This window comes from Cucurbita moschata, unplaced genomic scaffold (genome assembly GCF_002738365.1).
Source record: "Cucurbita moschata cultivar Rifu unplaced genomic scaffold, Cmos_1.0 Cmo_Scf00025, whole genome shotgun sequence".
Lineage (NCBI taxonomy): Eukaryota > Viridiplantae > Streptophyta > Magnoliopsida > Cucurbitales > Cucurbitaceae > Cucurbita > Cucurbita moschata.
In genome coordinates this window covers 2,667,706-2,684,273 of record NW_019268541.1, presented here as the reverse complement: position 1 = coordinate 2,684,273, position 16,568 = coordinate 2,667,706, and the positions used below count along the sequence as shown (strand labels likewise).

Sequence of the window (16,568 nt, the reverse complement as noted above, 5' to 3'; positions counted from 1 at the left end):
CTCGAGGAGTTAACCCTAAGCATTCTAGAAACGATAAACGAGATCTAAATCGTCTAGACACCGATAAGAACCTAGTAGATCTCCATGGCACCAAGAATGACCAAGGTAGCTCTCTAGGCTATAAGTAGTGTGCACAATGTCTTTAGACCCTTAACTACTCTTTCCACTCCGATAATAGTACTATTGAGATAGGCACAGGTCGGTTAGGGTAGTGCAAGCTTTAGTTTTGTGGAAATGGCTAGTGGTCTCTTGAACAAGGCCATTTTGCTGTAAATCCGTTCCTGAGAGGGAAGATTGAGACCACATCATTTAGCCCAGTACATGGCAAGGACATAGAGGGTCGCATCCTCTAGATTCGGGTGACTCCATGATTCCGAGGGATGCACTAGCTAGCCTCCCTTGGATGATTTTCAAACTAGAAACTACCATATTACCTCATCATAATGTTATGATTTATTGTCTCAAATCAGGTCATTGGTCATTCATTAAGTATTGCAAGCTGTCAAGGTCAGACCTTTACGGACCCTAATAGAGTAAGACTTAGACCATAAATCTTTTTGGAACTTCGATACACTTCAGAGGCTCAGATCGCACTAGATATTAGGTCTGAACTTCCTAGAGCTCAGAAAAAAGTTTGTGAAACCTATTAGGTTAATGCTCCAATAACAACCTACAAGTAGCTTAGTATAATTTTAAACTCACCCCTTTTTCCCTTTCTTTTCAGGTATTCATAGGTTGTCTATCAAGGTGGAGAAGCATTTAAGAGTTGTGCAGTCACAGTAGGGGTCATTCTAGAGCATTAGTTCGTCTTTGTGTTTTAGTCTTTTGTATTCTGTTTGGTAATTGTATCACAAATTCATTTTCTTCGCTTGTAATAAATTTGAACTGCACCATCTTATAATTGGACTTTATTTTGTATTTAATTTAATGATGTTAACTTTATTCTGATTTAAATTTTATCGAAATTTCATCTTTTATTTTATTTTTATTTTTATTTTCTTCGCTTTCGTCTTTTTTATCTCAATTCAGGTTTCAAAGTTTCAAAATTTTGGTTGTGACAACCTTGTTGGCACATGTAATGACTTTCACTTCTTTTAAATCTTTCTTAGTCACCTATTCTTAAGATAACTCTCATTCGGGTGTGGTCTCAATTTATTCATGTGCCCCTTCTTTACTTCGATAATATTGCATCAAAGACTTTCATCCTGAACCAAAACAAAACTAATATTTTACAAACTGTCTTGTAATTTCTTGTTTTAATAAAAAGTAGGAGTGATTACCAAAATAATAATAATAATAATAATAATAATAAATAAATAAATAAATAAAAGTTGTGTTCAACCTTCTTAAATTTTCTTCTTCAAGTTATTCTTTCTACTTCAATTATCCATTTCCATGTGCTCGGATTAAGGGCCAAAATCAACGGTCTCCTATCTTCTCAAGTACACCATTAACATTATCAAGAACCTAGGTCAGACATAATAGCGCCCCTACCAAGGGGTTGCCAATTAAGCTTACATGTTAAGATGAGAAGTTGTCATATTGTCCTATGAGATATGAGATATGACGAGATCGCACCTCAACCCAATACAAAAAGATTGAACAACCTCCTCAAAAGACCTCATACAAAGATAGTATTCTTTACTTACCCACAAATCGTAGAGAAGATAGACTCAAGAATGACCGTACTTGCATTGCCATCAACAACACAAGTTTGTAACCTACATATGTAACGAAAACCACGCACACCCTACAAGCGAGCTAAGCAAAGCATGTTCGTCGTTAACAATTGATTGGCAGCAAATTCTCATCCTCCCGATTAGAGAACGGATTACTTCCACACATTCGGATTCGATGAGATGGAGAACGATTCACTTTAAAGCAAATATGGAAATGCCTTTAGAATCGCCGTTATGTCCAATGATAGGACCAAAGATGTGTGAAAAGGGACCTGGAAGTGCTACTGGGCAAGACATCCCGTGAATTCAAAGGAGCAACCCGTGAATAGGTGATCAGGGCTTTGCCCAAAGTGACTCACAAATGGTCCACAATGCTCCAATGTGTCAGTAGTGAAAGGCGTTGATTAGAGAGGAAAATTGTAATAGTCCTACATACTCACAGGAACCGTTACTATATACATATTTTGTCTACAACCGATGAAAATTAGCACTCTGTCGTGAAAGTTGAAATACAGAGGAAATCGATAAAAGATGAGAGAGAAATCGAGATAGGTGTTAAAAATCATGACGCTCCACGATGGTATGATATTGTCTACTGTATGCATAATCTCTTGTGATTTTGTTTTTGGTTTCTCCAAAAACCTCGTATGGAAGATAATATTCCATATTTATAAATCCATAATCTTTCCCTTATAGCCAACGTGGTACTACTCCTTCCAATAAACCTAAACAATCCTCCCGTTGAATAGAGTACACTGCAAAGACTATTAGTCAATTTTGAGCCCTCGAATAGACTCCTTTTAATCAAGACTCGATTTATTCTCTCTTTTTCTTTGGAGCCCTTGAACAAAGTACACCTTTTGTTCGACAGTTGAGTCACTTTTGACTACACCTTCAAGACTCACAACTTCTTTGTTCGATACTTGAAGATTTTATTAACATGGTTAAGGTTAAGGACATAACTCTAATATCTTCACAATGGTATAATATTATCCACTTTGAATGTAAGCTTACATGGTTTTGATTTTGGTTTCTCCAAAAGGTCTCCAATCAATTGAGTTAGTATTCCTTACTTATAAACTCATGATCTTCTCCTTAATTAGCTAATGCAGGAGTACTCCTTCCAATAATTCTCAATAATAGGCTTACAATCACTAGTCGGTTCAAGCGTATGCAAACGGGGGTCAAAGGTCATGAACGGTAGTATGACAAAAATGATCGGTGTTGGTGCTGCATGTGATGAACGTTAAAGAAGCATCGTGATGCATGTTTTCTCTTCAACAAGGGGAGTGGATCAGCGAGAGGGAGAGATGAAGCAGGAAGAAGGATTCAAATTGGTGAGCGATTGTTGTGGAGATGACTTGGTGGTGCTGCTAGAATGCAAGCTAAGGTTGATACTTAGGATAGTGTGCAACATACCTTAAATAGTCACGTTTTCTCTCGATTATTACAATCCTCTCCTTAAAGACTTTCGTGCTCAAATTTTTGAAAAAGCACATGATTCTTAACTATCATCTCATACACTTCCTCACATGTTGCGTCCTTCCACTAATGATTTGCCAAAGAACCTTAACAACACTATCTCGTTCTTCAGATCTCTTGCAATAATTTTTATGGTACTCTCTATATAACTTTAAACTCTAGTCCAAATATAATGATTCTTAATCAACTATATGTGATGGATCTTTCACATACTTCTACAACATAAAAATATGATCCACATTGTGAAGTGTCTAGAGGTACGATGGTAAGTTTAAGTAATGAGCTACTAAACCAAGCTCAAAAATCTCAAATAATCATGAGATTTTTTTTATTTTTTTATTCTATCTTAAAAAAAAAAAAAATTCCTCATCTTAAATTTTGCAATTTATTTAAAAGAATACTTAAAATTGTTTTTTATTTTTATGTGGCACCCAGATAATGTAGATGTTTTATAACATTTTTTATCCGTCGTGTCAGTCTATATTATTAAAAGTTTGAAACTTTTTATAGTATTTTTTTATACCTATAATAGATGCTATAATAGATGACGAAATTTAGATTATATACGCTGCTATGAAAACATTTTTTTATGTTTTATTAAAACTATAATAGAGTTAAAATATCGTATTATCTTTTAACTTATAATAATATTTTTAATGCGATAATACGGTATTTATAGCTTTATGCTCTATAAAGTTGTTTATTTATTTATAATCGTTATAATTATCCAAATAACTTTTGATAACCTTCCTTTTTGGTGGTATAAACTTCTTTTAATATTTAAATATCTTTTAATAATTATATTTTAATAAAATTTAATTCAAATCCTCATTTTTAACTATATAAACACACCTGAAATACTAGAAAACATTAAATTCCATGACTTCTATATTTATAACTAAAATTTCATAATCTATTAGATAAGTTATTATTCACTATTTGGAATGAGGCTGAATGTCTGGGGGCGATATCACCTACGGACTTTATAATATTAGTCTTTTATCATCTTTAATTTCCTATAAATAACCAACCATCTTAACGTTATATACCAATACTTTACTTTTTGTTTAAGTAAATAGTATAGCATTTGTATCAATATGCATAGGTAATGGCCTCGTCTTTAGTCACACATGTGATACATTATTAGTTGAATAACTAAGTGAAGAATCAATAATACAAAGATAATTAGATAACGTTGTAAATCCAAAATATATTCACATGACCATTACACATAGTTGAAAAGATCGATGAATTCATAAACGAGATCAACAATCCACAGACCAAAACAATCTACTTCTTTCTAAACTTTTCTTACAAATATGATCGAATTAGATGCATTACGACTCTTACATCCAATTGTTTGTGGAGATTATCTACTAAAGCTGAGAACTTAGGTGGATAAGGGATTGCCCACATTCACAAAGGATGAAAGCACATCCCGTCTTCGATAGAGTCTCAATTTTTAATCTGAATCACCAATATGTTGTTGTCTAATATTCTAACATATTTTTATTTTTTAATAAAAAAGTGTTTAACTTGGAGTACAATTCTCAAAAGATATCCCAAATATACTTTTCAATTCATTTATTTTTTATTAGCATTTCTTTCTCATATGACATATTCGGACGAGGTCTGATATTACTATCCACAAAGTTTAAGAAAACAAAATTGATTTATGTAACACAACAAATATAAGATAAGATAATTTGATCATAGAAACATACATAAAAAGAGTTCACTTCAATTATTGATATCGAACACAAAACAGAAAGATAAGAAGTTCGACGCATAATTAAGATTGCATGACAAACCAACATCATAACATGATAGAAGAGAGCATATTTAGGTGCTTAGGAAATTGCGAAACCACTTTGCTGAGTCTTTAGGGATTCTCTTCAAGCCGTTCTTGTAATCAACGTAGACGACACCAAAGCGTATGGTAAATCCACTCGACCATTCAAAAACGTCCAATAGTGACCATGCAAAGTATCCCTTCACTCTTACACCAGCCCTACAACATCATTCAAAATAGGAGTTAGGGCCAAACATAATTCTAAAAATGTATTATTTCATCTCTATTTACTTACTTGATTGCTTCGTGTAGATTCTTGAGATGGTCATGAAAGTATTTTACTCGAACGACATCTTTAATTAGTTCGTCAACTTTGACGCTATTAAAGTCGAGAGATCCTGAAATGCATAATTTGATTCATGAATAAAGTAAGTAGATACGTTTTTTTTTTTTTCCTTTTTATCTTCAAGCTAATGTAAAATGTGATTTTTATACCATTTTCTGTGATGTAGATAACCGGATTTTTGTAAACGTTCTTTATATAGATCATCAAATTTTTTAATCCTGCTGGATAAGCAGCAAGCCAAGACGATGCATTCACCTGTAAATGTGTAGATAACACATTTAGAGTAATCATTGAGAAATCAATATAGTTAAAAATGCATTATTGAAGGGAAGTATTAAATGATTACCTTTGGACCAATTGAGACTCCATTACGGTCACCTACAATACCAACCCATTATTACACAAAGTCATGAGGAAAAATGGTTTACTATACTTTTTAGGTTATTTTAGAAAGAGTTCATCCATTTTTATTTGAAATGGAGTGAACTATTAGAAAGTTTAAAAAGTACGGTAACTTAATTAAGCTCATACTTGAAAGAGTGGCGCGAAAATCGGTCCAATAGCTCGAGTTCGAACTAGTTGCATTCGAATCGTCTTTGGCATAATTAGCTGTATAGTAGTTTATGCCAATAAAATCATAAGAATTTGTGATCAAAATTCTTTCGTCGTTTGTGAATTTGGGCAATCTCTCCTTTACAAGAGTTCTCATGCTTGGTGGATAATCTCCATACACGAGAGGATGCAAGAACCTACAATATTACTCAATTAATTAATTTGGGAACTTGGATATAATTTGTTTTGTTTTTTTGGAAACTTCAAGGTAGTACTATGTATCAATTTACTTACCAACCAAGAGAAAAATCAAGAGCTCGACTTGTAGCTTCTTTGTCTGCTTTAGCATCGGAATATGGGACAAACCAATTCGAAAACAATGTGACGCCAATTTCACCTTTTTGGTGTGCCTACATGTTAATATGTTTAAAGTTCAACTTAATAAAATGGATATGTACTAGCAGATATTATCTGTTTTGGCTCGTTACATATCGTCATCAGCCTCACGACTTTAAAATGAGTCTATTATGAAGAGGTTTTCACACCCCTATAAGGAACGTTTCATTCCCCTCTCCAACCGACGTGGGATTTCACAATCTAACCCTTTGGGGGCTAGCGTCTTCGCTGGCACACCGCTCGATATTTGGCTCTGATACCATTTATAACAGCTCAAACCCATTGCTAATAGATATTGTCCGCTTTGACTCATTACATATTGTCGTCAGTTTCATGGTTTTAAAATATTTCTACTAGAGAGAGGTTTCTACGTTCTTATAAAGAATGTTTTGTTTCCCTCTCCAACCAACGTGGGATCTCAAAACTATTATAGTAATTAGGAGATAACCTGATATTTAGTCTTGTAAACTTTAACAGCGGTAGCATGAGATAGAATTTGGTTGTGACCAACAATGTATGGTTCAGTCGCAGAATCTCCACCAACGCAATTAAATGGTTGCCAAGAAGAGCATCTCCCCGGCGCAAAATTTCCAAACACATAACCACTTGTAATGAAGATGTATTGTTCATTTAAGGTGATCCAATGCTTCACTCTATCTCCAAACTCCTTGAAGCAAATGTCAACATAATCTCGAAAATCATTTCTGCAATAAATTTCTACCATCAATATTACTGAGCTATGTTCATATTCATGAAAATTATTTATTAACAATGTCGTTTTGACATTTTTTGTTTTAGAAGAAATCAAAATAAGTGAGTTACTCACATAACTCGATGACTTAGAAACCCTTGATATTCATCTTGTAAAGCTTGAGGAAGATCCCAATGGAAAAGTGTGACATAGGGTTTAATGCCTACAAATGAAATATGTTGACTAAATTTCATCAAAATGTTTCAAAGAATCAATAAGATTTAACCAAATATTGTGATAATACCAACCATGGGCAAGGAGCTCATTGATGAGATTGTTGTAGTACTCAATTCCTTCCTTGTTCACCCCACCACTAAGTTTTCCCTCTACATCAATAAATGAGGATTATTATTTTAATAACAAATGTAATTAAGTCACTATTTTAGATCTTATTGATGTAGTTTTATAAAATATATTAAAATACGACTCATAAAAACAACTGATGGGTGTAATTGTATCAGCTCAAACTCACCACTAACAGATATTTTTCACTTTGACATGTTATCTTCTTCAGTTTCACGGTTTTAAAACACGTTTGTTAAATGGAGGTTTCCACACTCTTATAAGAATTACAAAAACAAAGCCTAAATAGTGTGTTTAAATAATTAGTAAAAGGTTGATAAAATTTCTTACTTGGCAAAATTCTAGGCCAAGAAATTGAGAATCGATAGACATTAAAACCTATCTGTTTCATAATGGCAACATCTTCCTGTAATACATCATAATAAAAGTTAAGAGATGTTATATTTTGTATGTGGAGAAACACGTTTGAAGATCAAGCTAGATTTATTGAGTTGTGTTGTTGAACTAACCTTGTAACGATGGTATGAATCAGTAGCTATATCTCCGTTACTACGATCGGCGATTCTCTCTATAGTTTCTCAAAAACAATGTAACTTAATTTTTTTAATATCTTTTAGAGAGAATATTTTGAAAGAGAGAGAGAAAGAACCTGGATGTTGGTGAGTGTAGGTATCCCAAATACTTGGACCTTTTCCATACTTAAAAGCAGCACCTTCATACTGAACAAAGATTATAAAGAAACAACATGTCATCAATGTCCATGCATTTGGAGTATCCAAAATGAAAACTGGCTCACCTGGTAAGCAGCGGACGATGAACCAAAAACAAAGCCTTCAGGAAAGCTGCTTCGCCTTACAGCATCGATGGGATGGGTTGGCTCAACGGTGGCCTTTGAGACCACTACAATGACAAGCATACAAACAAGAGAGAGGAGATTTGAGGTATGTTTGGAAGCCATGATTATCAATGGGTTTTGGTTTGATAGCTGAGACTTCCACTACTCTCTAACTAGCTTTATATAGAGACCTTGGGAGAGAGTTTTGATCCAACCCATTCAAACCTATCCACAAGTCTGTTAAAGAAACGTTTTTACACCCAAGAGGGCATATCATCTTTGTTGAAATATAGCCCGACGTCTGACTCTGATATCATTTGTAATTTACCAAGCTCAGCGCGGTTGGATGATGAAAGTCCCACATTAACTAATTTAGAGAATAATCATGAGTTTATGATCAAAGAATACTCTCTCCATTGGTACGAGGCCTTTTGGGAAACCCAAAGCAATGCCATGAGAGCTTATGCTCAAAGTGGACAATATCATACCATTGTGGAGAGTCGTGTTCATCTAACATGGTACCAGAGTCATGCCCTAAACTTAGTTGTGCCAATAGATTGGTAAATCCTCAAATGTCGAACAAAGAATTCCAAAAGAAAAGGAGCTGAGCCTTCTCGAAGGCATAGTAAAAAATGGCTAAGACTCCAAAAGAAAAAGAAGTCGAGCCTCGATTAAGGGGAGACGTACTTTGTTCGAAGGAAGGTGTTAGACGATAAAAGTCTTACATCGGCTAATTTAAGGAATGATCATGGGTTTATGATCAAAGAATACTCTCTCCATTGGTATGAGGACTTTTGGAGAAGCCCAAAGCAAAGCCACGAGAGCTTATGGTCAAAGTGGATAATATCATACCATTGTAGAGAGTCGTGTTCATCTAACAAGCGCTAATAAATATTGTTCGCTTGGCTTGTTAGTAGTTTCATCATCAGTCTCACGATTTTAAAAGTACTACTAAGGAGAGTTTTCTTCACTCTTGTAAGTTTTTCCTTTCTTGATTATCTGAAAACAAAAATTTTAAAATAAGATATTCAATGAAATGAAATTATATTTCATATTTTGAGATACGTGTTGGATAGCAAATTTAAAAATTAGATCCAAAGTTAAGCCGTTGTTCAAAGTAGTATACAACCTAGCATTGGGTTGAATATGAATTTATGAACCAATTTTATATTACAAATTTTACACTATGTTATATTTTTAATGCAAAGTTTATAACATAAAAAAACTATATTAATTAAAGTTCTTTTATTCTTTTAAATATAATTCTATTATTTTAATTTTGGATATAATGAACACATAAAAATATTATTATTTGGGTAAGAATTATATATAAATTTGAAAAGAACAAATTTTGTTTATATATATATATAGTATTTTATTTCTAAATATATTATAGTTTTTAGACGAAAGAAAAAACGAATAGCGTTATTATTTTCTTAGTTTATGTCTTTTACGTCTATTCCTTCTTAAAATTGAACGCCCAGGTACAAAAATGGAACATTAAAACCTAGTTAAATTATTCATAAAGAAAGATTTCAATAATTAAATTGGACAAATTAATATTAAAACTATTTCAAAGCGGTTGAATTTAATGCGATTGAGTCTAATGAATACATATAGAGGGTCGACGTCTATAAGAACATATAAATATAAAACATGAACGACATCAACTATTTATTAATATGGTGTAAAAAAATTTAATTTAAATTTTAAAAACATTGGTAAAAAAATAGATAAAAATTTAGACTGAATTAATAAAAATATTCCTAAATTTGTTTCAAAATACATTTAAATCTTAAAAAATTATATTTAAAAAAATATGTATAAAATTTTAAAAGTAGTATTAATATCTTTTATTATTATAAAAAAATATTTAAAAAATATTTACCATTAATATAAGGACGGAAATAATGTAGTGACACCTCATAAATTATATCTAAATTTTTTAATTATAATTTTGAAAGCTTAGAGTATTTTTTAGATACGATAGTCACGGCGATTTTTTTTTTAAAAAATAAAGATATTTTTTAAAATTTATAAAAAAGTTGGGTATTAATAAAAATTAAAAAAATGTTTTTGAATTACTTTTTTATTAATTCAGTGGGAGGAGAAATTGTGTTGCACATTAATTAAAAATAAAAAGTAATTAATTAATTATGAAATGGCATTGGATAAATCCTGTTTTATGGTTGTGGATAGTTGAAAGACTGAATGGCTGTGATTAAAGATGATGACGTAAAAAAAAACTAAGGGTAAAGTGAATGGACGGTTGGGATTTGAGAAACTTTAGAGCCGTTCATTTAAATTAACAGATCACGTGAATGTGGACCCCAGTTGTACAACGTAGCAGTCAATGGTCTTGTCCAGATTGTCAGCCCCGATTCACAAATTTGGATCCCAAATTCACAACACAAACAAACAAAACCCTCCACAGATGGAGAGATAAAAAAGAGAAAATTAGAAAAGGGATCCCAAGTGCCTCCTCTTTCCTACTTAAGTCCTTGCTATGTCTTCTTTCGTCACCAAACATTCATTCACATAGGTAAGATAGAGACAACGATATCGATAGGATGCCAAAGATAGGCTTGTTGAAGATTCGGGTACGGCTTTCGGCCTTAACCTCGAAAGTTGGAGTTATGTGGTTATAATGTAAGTCTATGTATATGAAATATGAATGCTTGCTAAATTTGGTGTCAATTGGACACCGAATGAATGCTCCATGATATCGTATGTCTGTTCGTCAAAATCACGTCTTTACCTATCATACCAAAAAATGCATTGAAATATATCTTGGAAGAGACATGGTGTCAACTTTCCACCACTCTTGGACGATGTGGCCTAAGCGAGTTACCCTATGTTACATATGTGTGTCATAGTGAGGGGTGAGCGTTGCGAAATGAGTATCTTTGTGACATCCTTTGAAATGGGTCTTTCAAGGATAGTGTCGGACTGCACGGGTGTATCGACGTTACGCCCCCGCCCATCTATCGAAGGTTGGTTATGTACTTACTATCTGAAACGAATTTCGAAAATGAACTAGTATGGACATGGAAGGGTCCAATGCCTCGATATAACTCGGACAAATCGGTGTTTGGGATATCCCCATTATATGAATGACACATGGGTCTATTCTCGATGACATGACTGGACGATCTATGATGGCCAATGACATCTCGGGACTTGGAGTGACATCAAGACATGGTGGGATTGTCAATTAGAAATTAAGATGAGATACGACGTTGTATTGAGAGACTTTGGCTTTGAGTAGAGGCAACTCATTTGGGTCGTAGAAGATTGAACATGCACGTAGAGGCAACGTGTGTGGTTGAACAAGCTTGGATTTATCCCAAGTTGTGTTCGATGGACACCAGTCACAGAATAATAAGTACATATTGCTCCATTTCATCCCACTTGAGTAGTTCGAAGCTAGTCAGAGAATACATTTTCTGACGGCTCTAGGTCAGTTTCTCAGCTAATCCAAGTTGGGTCTAATACACTCAGAACCCTCCTTACTAGTTTCATTTAAATCATTTGGACTTAAGTTTAAATTCTTTTATGCAAAATTAGGTGAGTCAATTTAAATAGTAGAATTTTAAGTTACGATGTTGGGACTCCTGATGTAGAATTAAATTTTAAGGAGTAACATTAAGCTAGCTTCAAAGGAGTAGTAATTTTGGCATAGGCCAACCAATTAAGTGGCTCTACTATAGAATAATTGTATTATGTATGATGATGTGTGCCCGGTAACCCATGCACACGTCATAATTATGTTTTTATGTTATGTCATCCTATGTATTGTCATGACATGCTATGTTATACTATGACAAGTTATATCATGTTTAAATGCTATGTTATGATGTTACCATGTCATGTAGCATAGAATTGTTATGAGATTGATATTTTGTGATGCATGAACCTCCAAAGACCATGCCACGAAAAGTTATATAAAAGAATGTAAATGAATTATGTATGTGTAATTTACAGACTTATTATGTTAAAAAAGAATGGAGGTTTGTCTTGCATCATAAATTATGTCCGAATAATAATTTATGGGGACCTCATGCATATTTGGGTGTCACGTGCATCAGAATACTTCCCCATTATGATGAGTCCGAACACGTACCATTACGACTGATGATTTATGATATTTATGTTCGCCATGATGCTATGTGGGTCATTTCCCTCAGTGGTGTTCGAGAAGAGACCGTTAGCAAGTGCTAGTTCAATGAACCAGGCCTAGGGGGTGTGTGAGCCCACTTAGTGGGTGCATGCTTGCACGCATTGGCCATATGTAGAGAAGTATTATACATCCAGCCTTGTCCGGACTGAAAAGCTGCCTAAGGTCATGCTATGATATGTTAAAAGGATATATCTACCATATTACATGTGTTTGCATTTTCTAACCCTAATAGTGGAGTTACTTATTGAGTATTTCTTAAAATTCTCAAGTCATGTGCTACTCTTACATTTCAGGTAAAGGTAAGGCACCTTTGTATGGATGACGGCGGTGTCGCAATGAAGGCTATGAAACTAGTGTTAGAGTAATTGTGTTATGTCTTTTTGTAGCCCTTAGGTTAGAGTAGGCCACTTATTTGTTTTTCCATTTCGTTTCGTAGCATTATTTTCTGCTTTATTATTTTTTTTTTTATGGTTTTACTTTGAACGTTTATGTCCATGACATCGTTTGAAATTATTTTAAATGAACATTTTCACATTTAACAATCATGTCATGCATGTAGTAAGGACCTTATTTTTAATAGAAAAATCAGGTTGTTTGTAACGACCCTAAATTTCCATATACTCAGAGTCGCTACTAACGTCTCATGCTCATCTATAATGCGAAAATATAACTCTTACATTAACACCATTTATAACGTAAACTTCGAGAAACGCTTAAAACAACTTCTTCTCTGGAAAACACAGCCATGGTCTTACGTATTTAAATACGAAAATACTGAAATATAGAGAAAATAAAAACAAACACAAAATAATTTAAAACAATGAAATGCAAAACAACCTATTCTAACCCAGGACTAGAAATTTAAATATGAGTTTACCCTATGCACGTGCCACAGTCTCTGCTTGCGATGCCACCGTCCTCTGTACAAGTGCGCCTTGCCTTTACCTGAAAAAATGATGTGACAAACGACCTGAGTATTTCGAAGAATACTCAGTAAGTGGCCCACTATAGGGGGCCATGCAAATGCAAACACATACAATCATGATTTAGGGACCTATCTCTAATCATCTTAAGGGTGGCCTTCCATCTCGTACAAATTGAATGTGTAGTACTTTCCTACACACGATTCACACGTGCGAGTGTGAATCCCCAAGGCACTCGCACACCCCCTGGACCCTCTGGGCAAGCTAGTCTGCAGCGACGTCCGGAGGTCAGCGGAACCCCATTAGTGTCATGCGCCTCATGAACATCCTCACTGTGCGCATTCGCACTCATTATTATACTATGCGTGTCCGCACTCGTCATCTCTAGGAGAAGTAGCCCTATGCTTATGAACAGACAATATGCATGAGGTCCCTCTAAATTCATCATCATGTCTCTTCTGACACAACCCTCTAATCTCATCTCTTTGTTACTCTAGGTAACACATATTCGTGAATATTTGTATTATTGTCCTATGACGATCTAACAACCTGATGCAATATGGAACTCATCATCCTATAGCATACTCTAGATGGAAAACATCATCATGTTAAGGTAAACGTCACACAATCATCATACTCATCATATTGCCATTAAGTGCATCAAACATATCAAGTACGTCATTCATCGAAATATAATACTACGCACATCATCAAGCATTATAACTCATACATCATCATACACTCGTACATCATCATATACTAGTATACGACATCGTACAACACAGTTCATACATCATCATAATTCATAAAAATTTTAGTCTATCCTATAGTAAGGTCACTTACCTGATTAGTTTAAGTTGTTGTCACGAATTTATAAAGTTTGATTTTGTCCTTTGAAATCCAAGTCAACTTATGTGAGTTCATGACATCAGCTTCAAGTTCGAACTTCTATAAAATTATTTCTCTAATTTACATTGACCCATATGTTAAACACCATACAAACATTAGAGGTTTTGTATGAATAAAGTTTTAAATATTTACTTATATTCCTTATAATTTCATTTTCCTGCCATCCATTTAAAACTCTTTTAACTATATTTTTTTTTCCTCTTACTAAGTGTTTCCCTTTCCTTTTTGTTTTAATGATGTTCACAATTATCTTAATTTTAAAAGATTTTTGAATTGCACAATAATCCATACTATATTCCCCTTTTTTTTTTTTTTTTTTTACTTCTCTCTATTTCATCTGTTTTTTCACAAATCTTTCTTTTCTTTGTTAAACTTTTTCATTTTCTCTGTATTTACATTGCTAATTTTTTTTTTACCAAATCTTCCATTTTATTGTGTATTTACTTCCTATTTTTCTTTTTTTTTTCTCAGTTTTGTATTTATTATTATTATTTTTTTAATTTTGTGTTGATTTAGTTATTTCTATAACCTAACATACTAATTAAAATCTAAATAAATGGGCAATAGATCTAGTTCTGAATAGTTAAATAAAGGAAAAGGAAATCTGATTCGACATGATTTCTTGTAACATGGATATATGAAAAGAAGATCCGAAAAAAAGACTTTAGGTAATGACAAAGCAAGATCTCTCTCCAATTAAATCTCCATCTCTCCCATTAAACCTCCAACATATGGTCTCCCTATTTGAATTTTGACTAAGGAGTTGGTTGAAGAGAGATAGTTGGGAGAGGAAGAGGACTGATGGAGAGTAGTTTTGGGAAAATTATTATTTTTATTATTTAATTATTATTATTATTATTATTATTATTTGAAGAGGTAAATTATTAAAAATTATGAAATTATGGAACTTCACGTTAAAGCTTGGATAAGCTGGTTGAATTTGAATGCTAGAATTTATGATTTAGATACATAATATAAGATTTAAGAACTATATAATGTACACGAATCACACAACCCTTCTAAAGATTTTAAGAGCTTACAAGTAAGTCATTAACCCTTCTAAAGATTTTAAGAGCTTACAAGTAAGTCATTATACTAAGTCAAGTGATGAAACATAAATGGTACAGCCTAAAAAAGTGTGTTGGTACAGCCTAAAAAAGTGTGTTCGTAAGCTGCGAAATTATAGGAGCTGAGATAGATGTGAGTCACACTTTTGACTAATTATGTCAGGTATGAACATTTAAAATGGTTGGGAAACAGGTGGTTGAAATATTTTTTAGCCGGCAGATATGGTTGTCTTTATTGAGATGCTCATATTTTGTTGTTTTTTTCTCTCTAATCTTGTCTTTCTCTTGATCATGAACGACAAGAAGAACCCACATGGTTTGACTAAAACATTGTGATGGAAATATGGGGTCATATAATATGATATAAAACCAAAATTGGTTGAAGTTTGAACATGGTACGTGCCCATTTTGGTTAAATTCAACACAATCTAAATGAGATATAAATATTATTATTAAAGTTTGAATGCGATCCACGAGACAAATAAATATTATTATTAAAGTCTGAACACGATCCACAAGAAAAATAAATATTATTATCACGTGGACATTATGTCTATATAGGAATATTTTATCTAGACATCTAATAAAAATAATAATTACTTTTTGTAAAATATTATAGATTCCATCTCCCAATTTAAGATTAAGCGCATACCAATTACAAATTAATAATAGTATTAAAAGTATGATATAGAATATAACATTTATTTTAATTGGTAACGGTGTAATATCTAGATTATTTTCGAAATGAAATTGAAAAAAGAATTATGGTGGCTATTTATATTGATTAACCACGGTAAGGTAGAAAAACGATAGAAACCTGTGTTTATAGCATGTGGGGACTATTAAAAGAAAGATCTTCAACTATCCTATAGAACTACCTAGGATGGACACGTTTTCATATATAGTGTCGTAGTAGTTGGTGGACACGAGAGTTACTCTCTCAAGATTATGATTATTGTGCTATATGGAACCTATTAGAAAGTTGTCAACTATTCTTTAGAGAACTGTATTGATTGATAGGATTGAAACGATTATGATTACGAGGTCATGCATCACCTATATATATATAATTTAAAATGACGGGATGCAATAGTTTAAAGGGAATAGATAGATTATTTGAACGTTGTGAACTCAATAACCGAGATAAGCTCCATGTGAACATTAAAATAACATTCCAGAGTTCATATCAGCCGACCAAGTTAGAATATGCATAAAACATTAGAAAAACGAGTAGAAACAAAACAAATAAGTAAAAAAAAAAAAAAAAAAGGACCACAAATTCATAAATGTGTTGACTTTGAACCTTATAAAAAGGAGGGAACGACAGGCTTGAGTCCATTAAGAACAAAAAAA

General features: G+C 33.2%; 1 protein-coding gene across 1 annotated transcript; it reads right to left on the bottom strand.

Annotated features, from left to right (window-relative positions):
- Window positions 1-4,856: 4,856 nt before the first annotated feature.
- LOC111461396 (beta-glucosidase 12-like) lies at window positions 4,857-8,320 on the bottom strand. Its single transcript, XM_023104907.1, has 13 exons — window positions 8,098-8,320; window positions 7,951-8,020; window positions 7,811-7,869; window positions 7,632-7,707; window positions 7,247-7,324; window positions 7,074-7,161; window positions 6,696-6,951; window positions 6,146-6,261; window positions 5,831-6,048; window positions 5,646-5,677; window positions 5,449-5,554; window positions 5,249-5,351; window positions 4,857-5,172 (listed from the first exon to the last, which is right to left on the bottom strand). Exons 1-13 carry the CDS (start codon window positions 8,257-8,259, stop codon window positions 5,004-5,006), a joined length of 1,533 nt encoding a protein of 510 aa, XP_022960675.1. The 5' UTR covers window positions 8,260-8,320; the 3' UTR covers window positions 4,857-5,003.
- Between the last annotated feature and the right edge of the window lie 8,248 nt (window positions 8,321-16,568).

Coding starts and splice junctions, on each gene's coding strand:
- LOC111461396 (XM_023104907.1), bottom strand. CDS start 8,259: ATGGCTTCCAAACATACCTCAAATCTCCTCTCTCTTGTTTGTATGCTT. Junction 8,021..8,097: donor CATCGTCCGCTGCTTACCAG/GTGAGCCAGTTT, acceptor ATCTTTGTTCAG/TATGAAGGTGCTGCTTTTAA. Junction 5,678..5,830: donor TTTTCGCGCCACTCTTTCAA/GTATGAGCTTAA, acceptor TTGGTATTGTAG/GTGACCGTAATGGAGTCTCA.